The sequence below is a fragment of the Doryrhamphus excisus genome, chromosome 11 (genome assembly GCF_030265055.1).
Source record: "Doryrhamphus excisus isolate RoL2022-K1 chromosome 11, RoL_Dexc_1.0, whole genome shotgun sequence".
Classification (NCBI taxonomy): domain Eukaryota; kingdom Metazoa; phylum Chordata; class Actinopteri; order Syngnathiformes; family Syngnathidae; genus Doryrhamphus; species Doryrhamphus excisus.
The window spans coordinates 2,367,971-2,385,260 of NC_080476.1; the positions used below are offsets into that span (position 1 = coordinate 2,367,971).

The window sequence follows — 17,290 nt, forward strand, 5'->3', positions numbered from 1 at the left end:
AGATGGTGTCAGAAGTGGGATGTTTATCCCAGTTGCTTTATGTCCAAATACCTTTGTCTTTTTTTTTCCAACCAAAGTCCATACAAAAACCATCACCAGCTCTAATACCAACAGTGATTTAAATGAACAGATTGTACAAAGAAAATTCTACATGGTTCCCAAGTAGTACTTAAACTGCGTAAAAATGCATCTAAATTAGTTAGACCCAAATAAGATCTCCACGTGTACAACAGATGCAGTCTCAGATAGGTACAGCCGATCAGCAATTTGCAGTCATGTTGTCGTTATGAAAGGCTATACCAGGGGTGGGCAAACTACGGCCCGGGGGCCACATCCGGCCCGCCAAGTGTTTGAATACGGCCCGCCCAATCTTTCCAAAGTATTTAATTTAAACTCAACATACAACCTGGCATCATGGCCTGAGCCAACCTTTTGATGGTTGTATCAATTTCGTTGTTTGACACGGTCTGTTGTTTACAAAGTGCTCCTGAAAAAAGAGACACAAGCACATAATAATAATAAAAATTAAAATAATTATTATTATATTATTATTATAACTATTATGATTATTATATGTATTATATTAATGCTAATTATTATACTAATTAGTATTGTTATATTTGCATATTTTACATAATAATAATACAATAATTATTATTTTAATTTTATTTTAATTATTATAATATTTTATTATTTTTAAAATATTTAAATATAAATATAAAATAATAAATAATAATAGCAGATTGCATGACAATTTAACAGATACAATAATACAAGGTGGACTGTTACGTGTAAAATATATAGTCTGCCCCCCCCCCCCCCCCCCACCCCGGAAATTTTGTTATATCAATGCGGCCCGCGAGTCAAAAAGTTTGCCCACCCCTGGGCTATACAGTCGATGATAGCTAAAGTAGTAGCCAAATTCAGACAAATCATTATCATTAACTGACAAAAAACATGAAAACATAACTGATGCTTGCGTTACAGCGGGCGTACGTATACTCATAGTAGCAAGTACTTGCAGTACGTTTGAAAGTTAGCACCAAAGTTGGCGTTTGGGTGTCCACAGGTCTTTGTACTCTGCTGCATCGCTTTCATTGTCTTTGCCCGTCCCCGGTCTGTCTTGTCAGGGATGGTTCTCTGGTACGTGGGTGGTGTGCTGCTGGTTCTGGGGGCGGGGGAAGGTCGGGCCTCCCGGTGGCTGGTGGGATCCGTTGGTTGGTCTACCGCTGGTCTTGACTCCTCGGCTCTGGTGCTTTGCCTCCGCGTGGCTTGGGGCTGTGGCACTTCCTCTCCGCTGGGGCTGCCCAGCGGGTGTCTGTTGGCCTGGCTGCACGGGGCGGGGTTTACTGGGTGGTAGGAGGCAGTCTCTACACCTTTCCTGGCAGAGCAAATCTGTTTAGCATGTAAGGGCATTTAGATCAATAATAGTATCTGTCCCAATGGTTGGACAGGACACAAAAACATTTTTTTAAAGAAAGTTAGGACCCTCTAGGCAGCCGTTCTTCGTGAAATACTATCTTTAAAGGGGACCTATTATGCTTATTTTCAACCCTTTGTATTGAGTTGTGGTCTCCCATAGAGCAGCTACACACAACAACCGGAACAGAAAACCTTTTGTATGCTGCAGAATCTGCACCTATTTCAGCTGGATTCCCTTTGATCTGTGCTTCCTGCAAAAACGGTCTGTTTTAATTTATCCCACACAAGGCCCGCCTCCGGGCATGCCCAGTCCGCTGTGATTGCTCACACCTGCTTCCTAACTGAATGAACCATATAAGGCGGTCTGCCCCTCTGTGACATCACCAAGGGGCAGTTTTACCACGCCTTTTGAAACCAAGCATTTGGAGCCATCCCAAACTTCTTTCAGGGCTCACTTCCAAATGCGCAAACCTCATTGTGTGAAACTTTGGCATTGTTTAACACCAGAATACAACATTCTAACGACATTTATAGGTCAGAAAAGTGGAAAAAGCATAATAGGTCCCCTTTAAGACGATGTATTTACACTTCAGTGGTCAGTGTACCAGTTTTTCACTGCTTTAGACTGTCTGAATTTGAAATGGATGCTATACCTTACACTCTCAGGTGTAAGGGGGTGGGGTCAGAACATCTGTGTTAGAAGATGACCCCGTGCATTTGATCACAGAGATAGGTGAGGCATTTGGATGGTTACAATTGTTTTCAAGTCACTCATACGTTCAAATCTTGGTTGATGATATTGGGACCTCTATAGTATTCATTCACAATGCCTGTGCAGTATTTAGTCTGATGATGAGCAAGACACGAGGGCGATTAGCATTAGCATAGCTGAATGCGGGAGGGGGTGTTAACGGTTTTGTAGGCAAGACGCAAATCCTGTTATATTTAGTATTGGTAGTGGGAGATATTGCTTTGAAGCCAACCATGGAAGGACTCTTTGGACAGGTGATCCCTGAATCCCGACTTAGGCAACCATCTCCCCACACGGGCGGTTGTGTACCCGGTCTTGCTACCATGCCAGTGTTGCGGTCAGTCAATAGGGTTTTCAACCCAATAATTGTATCCAAAGTTGCGTTAGAAGTGGGCGCTTGGCCTCAACGTGGTGACAAGTTGCGTCAAAGCTCAATTTTTGATTGTTGATCTAATTTTGCAGTAAATGATTTGAGATCAACCTACCAAAAACAAGACAAGACCCACCCAACAGAATTTAAGTCAGCTTTAACTTCCTTTCAGCCTTACCTTTTAGCCTTACCTTTTAGCCTTACCTTTTAGCCTTACCTTTTAGCCTTACCTTTCAGCGAGCGCTTCTTCTCCAACCGCCTATTAATTCATCGCAATGAACCAACTTAATGGGATAACTAGACGGTCTGAACTCACTCATTCCCCAAACCTCTCATGAACATACTGAACAGATGTTTCATGTAATGGGAGTGCAACAGGAAGAGAATTCAATTCCTTCTGTCCTTAGGTCTAATAGGACATCGAGTGGAAGAGGAAGGGTGTAAGGTTTCACACACACACACACACACACAAACCCATCTGTGTCCAAGCTAACACACAGAAGAGTAGATGTTGTCAGACCAAGGAAGTGAATGAGACATGCTGGTGTACGCTCTAATCACCTTCTCTTCAGCACACAATCTGCACACGACATGTCTGAGACCCACTTTTGTACACAGTGTACACCTATGACTGCACCCCAACCTATCTTTGGAGCACCCTGGTAAATTTGGTGGAAAACATCCCAGTAATCAGGCTCATAGTAGGTGGATATGAGTCAGCCTATTGACGTGAGGTCAGGGAACAGTCAGCATGGTGTTCTGCAATCAACCTCACACACGCCTCACCACAAAAACACAGGAAACGAGACTGGACTTCAGACACGGCACCACATTTCATTGAATTGGGTGGAAAGACTCCCACGACTGCAACATGTCTGCATGAACATCTCCACCAACCCCTCCTGGTCTGAAGAAGGCTTAGCAGAGACTCCATTTCCTTAGAGTACTGCTGCTTGGTAGTGGCCTTCGACCAAGCCAGCGTTGAAAGCGTTCTGGCATACTGCATCTTGCTGTGATACGCCAGGTGCACAGTGGCAGACAAGAAGGAGATGCACAGAGGGATGGACACAGCACAAAAGATCACGGGCTGCTCTCTGCCGAGCCCGGAGCACATAGTTGGCTCTCGCTACCTCAACAGAGCCAAACACAAAAGACGATTCCCACCCATGCCATCACCTGGTTGATCTGCTGCCCTCTGGAAGCCGCTGCAGGTCACACAAACAAACAGATTCAAGGATAGCCCAGAGCATTCCACGATATTTCTGATGGAGCTATCATCACAGCAAGCTTTTTTTTAGGAGTGTCATGGCACCGCTTCTATCAACATTCAATTCACAAGAGAGGAAGTCAAAGCCAAAGCGAGGGTGCAATGTTTACACCAAAGGCGCCCATTATGTCCATTGATCAGGATGATAGTGTAGGTTGATTGCATGTGTCACCCACATCATAAACGTCACTCATCAGTCAGCTGACATTAAGCTGCCCTCCTGATTTGCTGTCGCATCTCTGCGGCAAAGATTAGTTGGTGAACAGATATTGTCTCAAACAACACACGAAAATGTAATGTTTATCCTATCCTAGTCTATATCTATAACCAAGGTCATCCCCATCAAAACATCCTCTTTTAATGAATGTCCCAATGTTCTGGAAGAAGGCACTTGATAAGTGGCATGACACCTGAACGCATCACAGCCGTATTTAACACCACTTTAACACCAAAACATCACTGTGGCTGCATGGCGGACGAGTGGTTAGAGCGCAGGCCACACAGCTAGGAGACCCGAGTTCAATTCCACCCTCGGCCATCTCTGTGTGGAGTTGGCATGTTCTCCAGAGTCCCCGGAGAAAACCCATGCATACACTCTGGTTTCCTCCCACATTCCAAAAACATGCTAGGTTAATTGGCCACTCCAAATTGTCCATAGGTATGAATGTGAGTGTGAATGGTTGTTTGTCTATATGTGCCCTGTGATTGGCTGGCCACCAGTCCAGGGTGTACCCCGCCTCTCGCCTGAAAACGGCTGGGATAGGCTCCAGCACCCCCGTGACCCTCGTGAGGATAAGCGGTATAAAATGAATAAATGAAATTAATGAATGAAAATAAACTGAAAATCACCCATGTGTATTTTCTTAGTCATTTAAACAACACTGGTGTCTAGTACATTTCTCAATCCACACAAGTACCATATCCTTATAGTTGCACATCACTTTACTTATGGACACAGTCTCCAAGGTAGAAGTAACATAAATTGTGCAGTATATTCCAAAAAGACAGCTGGGATAGGTTCCAGCATGCCCGCAACCTTCGTGAGGATTCTGTATCTTTCAGCTTGTTTGCCTAATTATGTCACAAGCGCAACACAATGAATTATTGTGGCCACTAGGTGTCACCAAAACCCAATCACTACCACACTTTAACTTAAAAGGCTGCATAAGGTTCAATAATATACAGTATATACATTGATATAATTTTCAATTGATATATTTTGATATAAAAGTTGCATCAGACTGTAAGTTGCAGGAAAAGACAAACTAAGAAAAAAGTTCTAGTTGTAAAATATGGTTGTCAAAAACATATTTTTTTATATTCATTCCCTTATTTTCCATTGTGGAAAGGCTGCTATGTAAGCACCTTCTGTTTTTGTGCATCTCTGATCTCGTCGTACGATGACAATAAAGACCTTTTCTCCAATGGCACCTCAAGGCCTCGGGGTGGGGCGCTTGGGGCGCAATGATTTCTTTTCATGGCATGGCAATACAGCAAATTTCAAATGCCAATCCAACGCCTTTTGGACACTTTCCATGTCAGAGGGAGTCGGCTTTGAGGGGGGGGCATCAAAGTGTCAGCGTCAGTGTTTGCTTACTGGCTAGCAGCAAGAGAGCATTGTGCTTTTGGTGAAGGAATCATTTTACACTGCACCGCGGTTGGCAAACACCGACCACATCGGCTGCCGCATCGGCTGTGGTTGTCTGATTGCATGTTGGTGGAATTATTCTATCCCACCAGGATACGTTGGCTTTATCGTCTCTCAGGATGAGTTAATGATTTCATTTATTTACAGGTTCAATTCAACTTAGTAGTGTCACCACACTCTTAGAGTCCTTTCAACTCTGGATTACTGCCCATTGGAATCATATCATTACCTCTAAGAGCATTGAGTCTTCTTGTTGTGTGCGTACGTTGTTGACCCAAAGATTGGTTCCAGTAGTGATTGGTTTATATTGTAAAAACCGGGATTGATACGGACCAATGCAGGGCGTACCCCACTTCTCGCCTAAAGACAGCTGGGATAGGCTCCAGCATACCCGCGATGGATAGGATTGATTTTGACTCAAATAGTGCAAAAGTTTCATGTAAAGTAGATGTTAGACAGAATTCTTTATTCCTCCTTCAATACAAGTGCTGCTGCTGTGAGTAGAGCCACAAATGTATATCTTAATGAAGCATCTGTTTGTTGCAAAGTGAATATTTGTTGACATGAGCTGAGACTGGTGGAGACTGACCTGTATGTGGTCTTTATTTCATGGACGGCAGTGCATATGAAAGAACCTGCAATTCCGAAGCCTCAAGATGCAAAGTGAATATGTATCTTTTTTAAAGAGCTGATTAAAGAGGAGAAATGTGGATCATCGTGATAACATTCTTGACTGAAGAGATTGCATGATATGCTTCTCAGTGCTGTGATTTGGCTGAAAAGTGAACTTGAAAATAAATGTGAAGCAATAAGTTGCAAAGTGAATAAGATGAGAAACGTGGATCGTCATAAGAACATTCCTTCCTCAAAGTGTGACGGACGGGCCGTGATATATGGTTCTTGCTGCTGTGATTTGGGCCATCATCTTCTTGTTGAACGTCTTCCCAAAAGAGTGAAGTTGTTTATTTACTTGGACGCAGCATCTGTTAGTGTACAAGCTGGCAATTTCAATCTGTCTTTTAGAGCTGATTAAGACAAGAGACATTCTGGCAAAAATGGGAGAGCTTTGGGGTGGTCGATAAATACTCTGCAGCCACTAAGTAGCCTCTGGCGTCATTATCCTCCACTGCTCATTTGTACGAGTGGGATGTTGTTGCTTCCACTTCTTCTTCTTTTGTTGCCTCTCACTTTCACGCCCCCCCCCCCATTCCTTTCTTCTTTTATTATGAGAATTCCAAGCAGGCCAGCTCCTCCCTTCCCCCTCTTTCTTCCCTTCAGGAGCGACATCCCTCCATTCTTATGGATTTCTCATGGGGTTCAAATGGGGAGGAGGGAGGAGAAAGGAAGGAGAGCCAGGCTAATTCATCAATAATCTTTACCTAATCCCTCCCTCCTGCTCCTTCTTCTTCTTCTTCTTCTTCTACTCTTTCACTGCCTGAAGGCGCTCAAGCAACACATCCATCCCCCGCCTCACCAAGTCTGTCTGAACACGTCCAGAGGGAGCGCGTGGATTGAGTGTTATTCCGTATGCCCCCCCCCCCGTGCGCGTGCGTGTGCGTGCAGTGATTCTAGCAGAAGAGGTGTGGCGGAGATGGGGCGGCGTCCACTGCTTTGTCTGTAGCGCCCACCGCCAAGCGGGGTGGATCCCGACTCCCGGCGCCAATCCCGGAGCAGAGAGCAGTTAGCCGGGCAAGAGAGGAGCTAGCCGTGTGCACGCCGGCCGGCTGGATGTGTTGTAATGCGTGTGACGTGGAGCTGCAACACACACACAAACACAGCCTCCTAAACTGGGATTTTAAAGTCACAGGGAATTAGACAAGTTCAAAGAGTGCGGTGGAAAACCTTTTGTTAGCCTGCAACAGGAGCCAAGAGAAGAAGAAACTAGAAGTCAACAAAGAGCGTCATAGTGAAGCCAAACTTTGGGATCATTCGGACCGCAAAGGATGCAAGAGTAACACCATTTGGAATATGGGACTTTTAATCTCGGGTTTGGACTATGGGGACAAGAAATTCCGTTTCTGTGCTCAGCTTTGGGTCATTTTGATAAGTATGTCTCTTATTTCTTCTTTGACTTGATTCTATGTGTATGCTGTGCATGTGGAGGCTGTGTTGATTAGCTGTTGATTAGCATGTCGTGGTCGGTGCTGGTCGGTGCTTTCAAGTTCGGGTCACGGCTGCAAATGGGGTTGCCCGGAATGCTGTTTTATTGCTCCATCAGGTCAAGCTGACAACAATAACTCTTTCATTACTTGAGTGGATTTTGTAATTGCAACTGTAGTGGAACGTATCTTCTCATAATAGAATTCAGTATTATATACAAAATAATTGCGACAGATCTGTCTGCGTTTTCGTGTACTGTCTCGGTTTTGGTACAGCCGAACAAACTAGCGGAGTCCCCAAACAAAGCATCCACCTGCTGCTGACTTAAGAATGGGTAGCCATTCTTTTACAGTTGGGGCTCTATGGATAGATTCCAGCCAGAGAACCCTTTTAGCGTCTTTATTGTGTGTGTGTGTGTGGTTTATTTGTTCAAAGAACACACACACAATAATGAACATTCGTCTCCTTCCCTCCTCCTATGAAGCACTGCGCCATGCATCTAAGAGGCGTTCAAGTGCACTGCCTATTATGGAGTGTTAGAGGAATCTGTGCTTTTTTTTAAGTGAATACGGCTGGTAAAAAATGCCAGAACTTTATAAAGAAGGTGAGAAACACTATTAAATTCAAGAAAAAACTCATAGTACAAAGTAGGAAGGTAATGTCACTTCCATAGGATTTTAATGTCAAGGTTTCTTGGTCGCAGGGGGAATGGTTTGAGCAGGGCACGTGACAGTGAGGCGGGCCAGTGTGTATAATGATGATTGCACCTGCTGCTGAAGTTTAAAATAAAGTGAACAACATTCATAACGGACTACAATGCATATAAAAATGTGTTTTGTGTTAATACTTAACTTACAAAACATGCATGTTAGGTTAATTGGCGACTCCAAATTGTCCATAGGTATGAATGTGAGTGTGAATGGTTGTTTGTCTATATGTGCCCTGTGATTGGCTGGCCACCAGTCCAGGGTGTACCCCGCCTCTCACCCGAAGACAGCTGGGATAGGCTCCAGCATACCCGCGATTTATTTACAGAAATGACGTATAAATTGCTACTCAAATATTTATATATTTATCCACAATATTTTTCATCTTCATTTAATAGCCCACTTAATCTAACATGTATTTCAGATTATCAAAGTATTCCTATCGTATTACCATAATACATTTATATTTCTTTGTTACATTTTTATCCCTTATTTTCCCCCTAAAAACGGCACACGGTAAAATAGATGTCGTTAAATAAAATATGCAAATTAAAAAGATGCCACAGCTTTGGGCCCTTTTCTCCCACACCAATCACAAAACTAGCAGGTACTGATGATTGATAGCGGGTTGATAGGTTTTTGTTATGGCAACACACCTTGGATTTGAGTGCGGTTTGGCTGCTTTTCATTGAAGTGTGCTGTGTAACTTGCTGCTTCTTTGTTCATTTTGTCATTTTTGCCTTCACTATGAACTACATGGAATGTACTGGAACAGTGGCTCAGTGGTTGAGATTGCTTCTTTTAAGCCAGGAAGTTAGGTGACTTTACTGATCCCCACTGGAATCATGGTGTCAGGTAGCAGCAATGACAATAACAAACATAAAAGCAAATATCCCTCGTCTGGGTATTCCATGTCCATGTGTTTTTCTGAATTCAGTTCAGAATCACGAGTCCGTCGTCATATGCCAGCCAGCACCCCCCTCCCCCCTGTGTGACCTTGAATAGGATAAGCCTTGAAAAAACCGATAAATGCTTGGAGTTATTTATTTGTTTTTTATCTTTTTGCAGCTCTTGCAGGGAAAGTCTCCCCGACCAGTTCCGATGCCCTCCTCAGCTCCTCGGCGGTGACAGCCAGTCCTTTGCCCCCCAGCGTCTACCTGCCGGCCAACTTCAAAATGTCCAATGCACAGCTCGCCTTCTTTCTGCGCGAGGCCCAGGTCTCCGGACAGAATGTGCGTTCCAGCAGCGCTCCCAGCATCGGACACCCTCTGCAGCGCTCGGAGAGTTTTGTGGTTTTTCAGACAAAAGACCTCCCCGCCATCAACATCAGCTTTGGGCCTTTTGCCCGAGACCAGGCGCTGTCTAAGGAGTTGCTCCAGCCAACCAGTCCACTGGAAATTCCTGGCCAGCTGACAGTCAACTGGAAGGTACGAGCCTTCATTGTCCAGTCGAGGGTGTTCTCCAACAACCCGATGGTGCAGGTGTTTTTCTACATCGCCGGCCGGGACTGGGACGACTTCAAGGCACAGGACAAGCTGCCGTGTGTCCGCCTGCATGCCTTCCGAGACGTGCGGGAGATTAAAACATCCTGCCGCATGAAAGGCAACCTGGCACAGTGCTTGGCCCAACTGGAGCTGCCGCCGTCCTGGTTTAACACCAACGTGGCCCCCCTGGGCCGCCGGAAAGGCTCTGGGGATGGACTCTTGGATGGGCTCACCAGTGAGACCCTCCAGACAGAGCTCTACTACACACTGCACGAGCCAGACGTGGAGGGCGAATGTGGGGAGACCTCGGGCCACAGGGCCGGCGCTGGGTCCAGGGGGGAGCCTCTGTCGCAGCACCCCCTGCTGCGCATCGGCAGCATCAGCCTGTATCAGGCCAGTCAGGAGCAGCTGCTGGTGGACAAGCAGCTGGACAAGAACATGTTCCTCAGGCTGCCAGAGAAGCCTCTCAAGCCTGGAGAGACGCTCAAGATTTTCTTGTACTTGATGCCCAACTCCACCGTGGAACAGTTCACTCTCAAGTTAGTAGTACTTCATTTCTTCCTTTCTGTTTCCTGCCTGAATGTCACATTTGATTAGCGCAGACGTGTTGAACGTGACTGAAATCAAGAATTGATGAAAATGACCCCATTATTTATGAAGAAAATAACTCATGATGCAAAGTTTTGCGATACAGGGTGAAACATACGTAACAATCCTGTCATAGCATTTCACTATGTTACCATACAAAAATCATATTTCAAATGATAATGATCTACAAAAGCATGTTTTTTCTCAACCTTTCACCGTTCCACTATTCCTCACTGCAACATCACATCATGAGTTCTCTGTGTTCCCATCTTTTTCATTATTACAGCATCCTAGTTATCAGATATGGAAAGTGTTCCTGGCCAGATACACTGCCTTCGTAGTTGTTTGCTTTTTGGACACAGAATGCAGATCGCACTTTTCTTTGGAACAACTTTAAATGTGTGTTTGTGATGACAATTTTGGAATTTTGACAATTTTATTGACAAGTTGATGGAATTGGAATTCAACAACTTGTCCTCTAGGTAGAGAGCATAGACATTCACTTCACTGTGCTTCTTTATTTGATAACGTCAAGTTGGTGTTGAATCGTATCTTATGTGTATCTCTATCAAACCGTTCAATACAGGGGTCCCGCTTTGGTACACATGTGTATCGAACAATATGTAACGCAGCGGCACACTTCTGGTTGCCACTTTAGTGCTCCCAGATCACGGTGTTATTCCTCACCATGGCTGGCTGCTGAAACTGATAGATTGAAACTACAGCACCGATTCCATTGCTGTTTCTTGGCAATTTCAATAACACTTATTATTACAAGTATTGAAAAAGTATTAACTAGGGATCGACTGTGGGTTTTTTTCCGGCCGATACCGATTTTTTTCCATCATCCTTAGCCGATGGCCAATTTTGCTTGGGCTGATGTTTGTGGCCTATACTGCTTTTGCTCCCTCAATTTATATGAAAAAATGACAATGATAACAAATATTATAGGTCTCAAGTTTAAACAAATATTTATTGAAATGTAAACACAGTAGAATTCAGCTTTCTTAAACATACATTTAAACAGCATTATCAACTTTAAAAGGAATAAATATTCAACCATGTGTAAACAAAATTTCTGTCGTAGTTGAAGTTTTATGTAGCATCGATGTGATGACTGCTCCTCCGCAGTGTGACGCGCACCCCCCCCCCCCACCCGCCTCCACACACACAAACACATCACACTGACACAATTTAGTACGATATATAAAACATTTCTCTCATCATTACAGTTGGTGTTGTGCACGCTAAAGACCTCTGATAAGCAGACATGGCTGCTCCAATTCCTTCTGTGTGTGTGTGTGTGTGTGTGTGTGTGTGCGTGCTCGGAGAGATCGCACACGCATAGCAAATATAATGAAGGAAGCAAATATCGGCCGATGTATCGGTCGATCCTTAGTATTAACCCATAACATGAACGTATGGAACCAAACTGAAACGTGAATTTAGTGTATTGTTGCACCCCTAGTATCTAGATGCGTATCGAATCTTTTACCACAAAGAGATTTATATCCCTACTTATTATTGATAAAAATGTTTCTCTCTGATTAATTGAGTTAATTATGGACAAAATATGATTAATTGCGATGAATGACATCCCTAGTATATGGCTCCCAAGCTTGCATTTGCTTGTTGGTAGGTTGGTATTTCAAAGGTAATAGTCTGGAGTAGTAGTAGTAGTAGTAGTAACGTTGGCAGGTGGCGGTAATGTTTCTACTGTGTCAGTTTACTCGCTACTGTAAAACTAGGTTTTATGCGTCGATCGTTAGCATCATCTCATCAGGCTCCATTCCTTGATGCTGTGTTTTTTATATTCTCTGGCTTTAGAACCCGATCTCAACACGCCAGTATCGTCTTACTCTGATAAACAGCAAATTAAATGTCCCACTTTGACTCCAGTGTGGAAATGGACCAGGGGGGAGCTAAACTAATTCCTCCTTGCTTTCTATTTATTGAAGTTTTTCCTTGTCCCCACTGTGATATTTGCAGTTGGATAGTTTAGTGGCTGGAAGACTGTTATGAAGAGGCGGGTGGAATTACCCACTAACGTATGAAGGATGATGAAACAGTCTGCACACACATGATTGTAATCTTAGCATAATCTCTTACGGACTTAAACTCAGAGATTTGCTGAATAATTATTAAGCCTGAACGACTCATTAAGCGTCTGCAGAAAACCAGTATTGTTTCTCCCTGCAGACACGCTGCATTAATGCTGATTTATTCCAACAATAAAAAACTTAAGAGGGGGAAACTTAAGACCCAAATGAGTGAAAATCAACAGTGGGGTGCGTGTGTCGGCCACACTGTTTAATGGAAAATGTGTGTAGTCTTCAAACGTGTAAACAAACAGTTCATTGACATTCGCAGCACTGCAACTGTGATAACATGCTGAGTAATGCTGCTTTCCATATGGGGGCCATTCATTTCAACCGATGATAAGACCTGCAAAAACAATCCAACTCTCCAGCCATACAACAGTGGGCGCACACGCAGCAACTTGACAAATCATAGAAATCAAGAAAGAAGTATTTGAAGCAGCTGCAGAAAATCTATTTTTGAAAACGCAGAGGACCGATGGTACAGCACAGACAACATCAGACTGGCAACATCAGAATAAAGGGAATGTAACCTTCAGGCGTAAGAGCACTTAAGGACCGCAGCTTCAGAAAAATAAAGACAACATAATTTGTTTAACATTTGGACATAAGCGGTCTGAAGTGGGAGGCATAGCAGCTTCAGGAAAAGTAAAGAAAAATAAAGAAAACGCATTTTCTTAAACCAGAAGTTTTTAAATCAGAACGACAGGAACGGTGTAGCCGCTTGAGAAAAACTCAGAACACATTTAAAGTTAAGGCCCGGGAAGACTTGGGGAGAGCCACAGCAGCTTGACCAAAATAAAGAGAAACATGTTTTAATCGTAGAGCACCATAGGACGACATGTAAGGCACAGTAACTGTGTGTAAATAAGTATTTATGTGGTACGATGTTTGGTTGAGTGTAAGTAAAAAAAAAAAAAAAGCCAAAATCCATTCTTTTTCTGTCAGGTGTGGTTTGGAGAGTTATTTCCACATCTTGTTGGCATCCATGTCAAGCATTCATTATCAGTGTTCCGACCCCATCCTCCCCCTCCCAAGAATCCCAAGCATGCGTCTTCACACTGTTGGACCAACATTTCCATGCCCTTCATCCCCCCCTCGTCATGTTGAGTTAGTGATACAGAGCTCCTGAATGTCATGAAATCAGACAGAGGGTATGTTCTTGTAGAACACGGTTGAGGCCTTGTCACATGTCCCTCCCCTGTTGAAACATTTAGCTAACCGCCACCGTGCCTGCACGTCCCCCTTGCAGGGATGAAAACGAGGAGCGATAACCTCGTTGAGTTGAAAGGAGAACGGACAGAGAGACTAAACCCCATCCTGAGTGACTCCACTCATTGGGGGGGGGGGGGGGGGCTTCTTCAGCTCTGAAGCTGTTCTAGGAAGGCGATTAAAGATGCAACAACTACGGAGTCTTAAAAGATGCTTCAGAATCTTCCTTCCTATTGAGTGTCCCTTCGCCTTGCCATTTCTTGCAATTTAGCCCCTGAAGGTCTTTGCCTTGTTATTCTGGACGACGCATGCCAAGCAGCTGATGGGGACCCTTCCTGGGACACTTGTGGAATATCATAGCTGCTGCGGCTTCTTTTCCCAACAAATGCACCTTTGTGTGCACGTTCAGGCAATTACCCTCTGTCCTTTACCCTGCAAACCTAAATCCTCACTGGGTCTCTATTAGAGAAGCCCTCTGTCATATTTAGTTGCCATAACGGTGAGATTTTTCTGTGAAAGAATGAGTACCGGTACATTTATAAGGACAAATGTTAAGTGCATTATTGACACACATTATGTACATTATGAATTGTTGACACACATTATTCCCAGGCTTTTGCCAGCCACATAAAATGATGTGGTGGGCCCCATCTGGCCCCTGGGCCTTGAGTTTCACACATGCTCTATATCAGGGTTCCTCAACCACCATTCCATGGGCAAGGCAGAACTGAGCCACGGACAACTTTCAGGGGCAATGATGAAAAAATGCACTTAAAATGACAAAAAAACACATTTGTAAATAACTACATCAAATTGCATACAAACAGGCGCAGGCCACATAGCAAGGACACCTGGGTTTGATTCTCCGCCAGGGCATCGCTGTGTGAGGTTTGCATGTTCTCCCTCCGGTTTCCTCCCACATTCCAAAAACATGCTAGGTTAATTGGCCACTCCAAATTGTCCATAGGTATGAATGTGAGTGTGAATGGTTGTTTGTCTATATGTGCCCTGTGATTGGCTGCCCCCCCCCCCGCCTCTCGCCCCAAGACAGCTGGGATAGGCTCCAGCATTCTCGTGACCCTAGTGAGGATAAGCTGTATAGAATATGAACTAATTAATGTATGTAAAGGGATATCAATGTTGGAAGTATGGGCTATTTTTGTATGCAAAAATATAATATAGTACAGTCAGAAATCCGTCAATTTTTACATGTTTATGTTTTTTGTTGCGAGCAGCTGCCTGCCTGTCCCCCTTTGGCTGACAGTGGTTGAACGCATCATCTAACTTTCTTCCACGCTGCGCAGTGGAACTACTATACTGTATTCTTCCTTTGACCTGTTTTACTTATTTGTTGATAATATGTGGGAATGCATAGTGATCAGGTTTGATGCAGTTATTGACTGCTAATGTTCAATGCAGGACTTTTCTGAATTTGTCACCTTACGGTTGAGAAAAAACAGAACGCCGTCTGATCTGGAGCTCCTGGATCCCATATTTTACACACGCTCTGGTTATAGATCTATGCTTTGCATATCAGAAAGGGGCAAAAATGTTGATTGCTCTTTTCCAAAGTCAAAACTGATGTGTGCGGCTATCTTGTTTCCACGAAACTGAAAGATAATAGGTCTGCTTTCATGGATGACGAAGGAAATCGTCGCAGCTCTCCAAACAACCTCCAATCACTCCATTAAAGCAGATGTTACCATAGTCCACCCTGATAAAAGCTTTGTATTTGCCAACCCGGGGACCTGATTTGCACCGTTCCTCTGCAAGTTCAATCCGGCATATGGCTGAATCAAGATCATCCTACGGGGACGGGATGGGATCATCCATATAAAGTGACACAAGGTCGTCTGTTGCTGCTTCACAGTCTGTCACATCATTAAAAAACATATTTTAGCGATGAGCGTGCGCCATTTTCCGCCATGTGGCTCGACGTGAGCTTTCAAACCACCTTCCCCCCAGTTTCTGTTAGCGCCATCTGTGAGCTGTCTTACAACGGACGAGGCTTCCATTTTTACTGCTTATGAAGTGATTATTGTTATGATGATGATGTGTATAGCCACAAGCTACAGTACCCTGACTTTGCAGTGTACTTTCCAGGCATCAAATGGAGACTTACCCAGCGGTTATCAAAGGTGTTCGTAAGTAGCTTAACCCCAAGTCTGTTCACAGCTCTGAGGTCATTCCAGGCCAAATACGTCCCTGCCAGTTTTGTCCTTAGTGCGACAAATAGTGCGTTATTGCAGACATGCTGAGGTACATAGTGGCTCGCATTCTTTTGCGATGTGCTTAGTCACCTTGGAAACTGGAGGGACTCTACAGCCCCCGGGGTGGCCCATGAAGTATTCACAGGGTCTTAGGAGGCTTAAGGACACCGAACGAGCACTGGGTGCCAAGGAGGGTGACACATGAGAGCACAGTAAGCAGGCACCAAAGGACCTGAGGGGGAGGTACAGCAGCATGAGAAAATAAAGAAACAATATTATTAAACCTTATGGTGCCACGGGACTACGGTACAGGCACAGCGGCTTCTTTAAACGTTTGGCCACCAAGGCATGTTTGGGGGATGCACAGCTTCTTGAAAAACACACACAAAAAAAGTTTTGAGTATCGGGAACTTGAGAAAAACAGACAAAAATGGGTTGAAACCTTTGGGCAATGGAGAACTTCGGGAGGAGGCACACTAGCTTGAGAAAAATTAAGAAAAACATCACATCACTTAAAATTTCAGTAATCTGTGTCAGTGCAGACGTGAGTTTGTCTGAGATTTCTTATTTTTTATTATTATGTCTCCTGTATTGGGTAATAATAGTCTAACAGTGTGCTCTATTTCATGTCTAGACGGCTCTATTAACGTTAAAAAACGTATTTAGTATATTTGTGGAAATTCACTTGACACGGTCTTGAACCGATTGACTGCAATGAACAAGGGATTTACCGTACACGGTGTCATACAACAACATAACATTAAGGAGTGGGACAGGAGGACACAAACATTAGCTAAGTGCTATCATTATACTCATACAGCAACATCACTCTAGCTTAAACAATAGCCACGTTTACACGAGGAGTTTTTCTCTTTCTGAATGGAATCTTTCCGAATGACCTTTCCCAAAACAATGGCATCCATGGAAAGGAATATTCCAATCTCTTGTCTACATGCTACATCGCTGTAATCAACCAGCATAGTCAATGGGGCATGCCCAGTAAAACGTAAACACCAACATCACGTGATACCGACTTCCTCGAGTTTTTCTTTCAGTTGTTGGAATAACTCCGTATTGCCAGTTTTTCCTTCGTCCAGTCTTGAAATTTAGTTTGAATCAAAAACTTTCCGCAGCAGTCCAGTGCCCATTGCACTCCTCCATTTTTTTTTTAAATTGAAGAACATCTCGAGCTACGTGTTACGTCATATCTCAGCATTCGCTGAAAGAACGCACCCGGGAACAGGAAAAGATAAAAGAAAAAGATCAAATTGCGTAGAGAAGGGTTTAGATTCTGTTCCACAGATGGCGCTAATGCACACGAAAGCTGCTTGCCAACCGCCAATAAACAACAGAAGAAGAACGCAGTCTGACAACTTTCCGATTGAGCGAGTACAAGATACCTCAATCGGATTGGGGAAAGGAATATTCCACC

At 43.9% G+C, this 17,290-nt stretch overlaps 1 protein-coding gene across 3 annotated transcripts in view; it reads left to right on the top strand.

Moving 5' to 3' along the window:
- tmem132e (transmembrane protein 132E) overlaps positions 1-17,290 on the top strand; it is a 402,168-nt gene that overhangs the window by 264,374 nt on the left and 120,504 nt on the right. For 2 of the 3 annotated variants that reach the window (XM_058088316.1, XM_058088317.1), the window contains exon 5: positions 9,334-10,288. In XM_058088316.1, the coding sequence (XP_057944299.1) occupies positions 9,334-10,288 (955 nt within the window). Of the gene's footprint in view, positions 1-6,731; positions 7,506-9,333; positions 10,289-17,290 lie in introns of those variants that run through there. The other variant, XM_058088315.1, reaches the window with a different exon arrangement.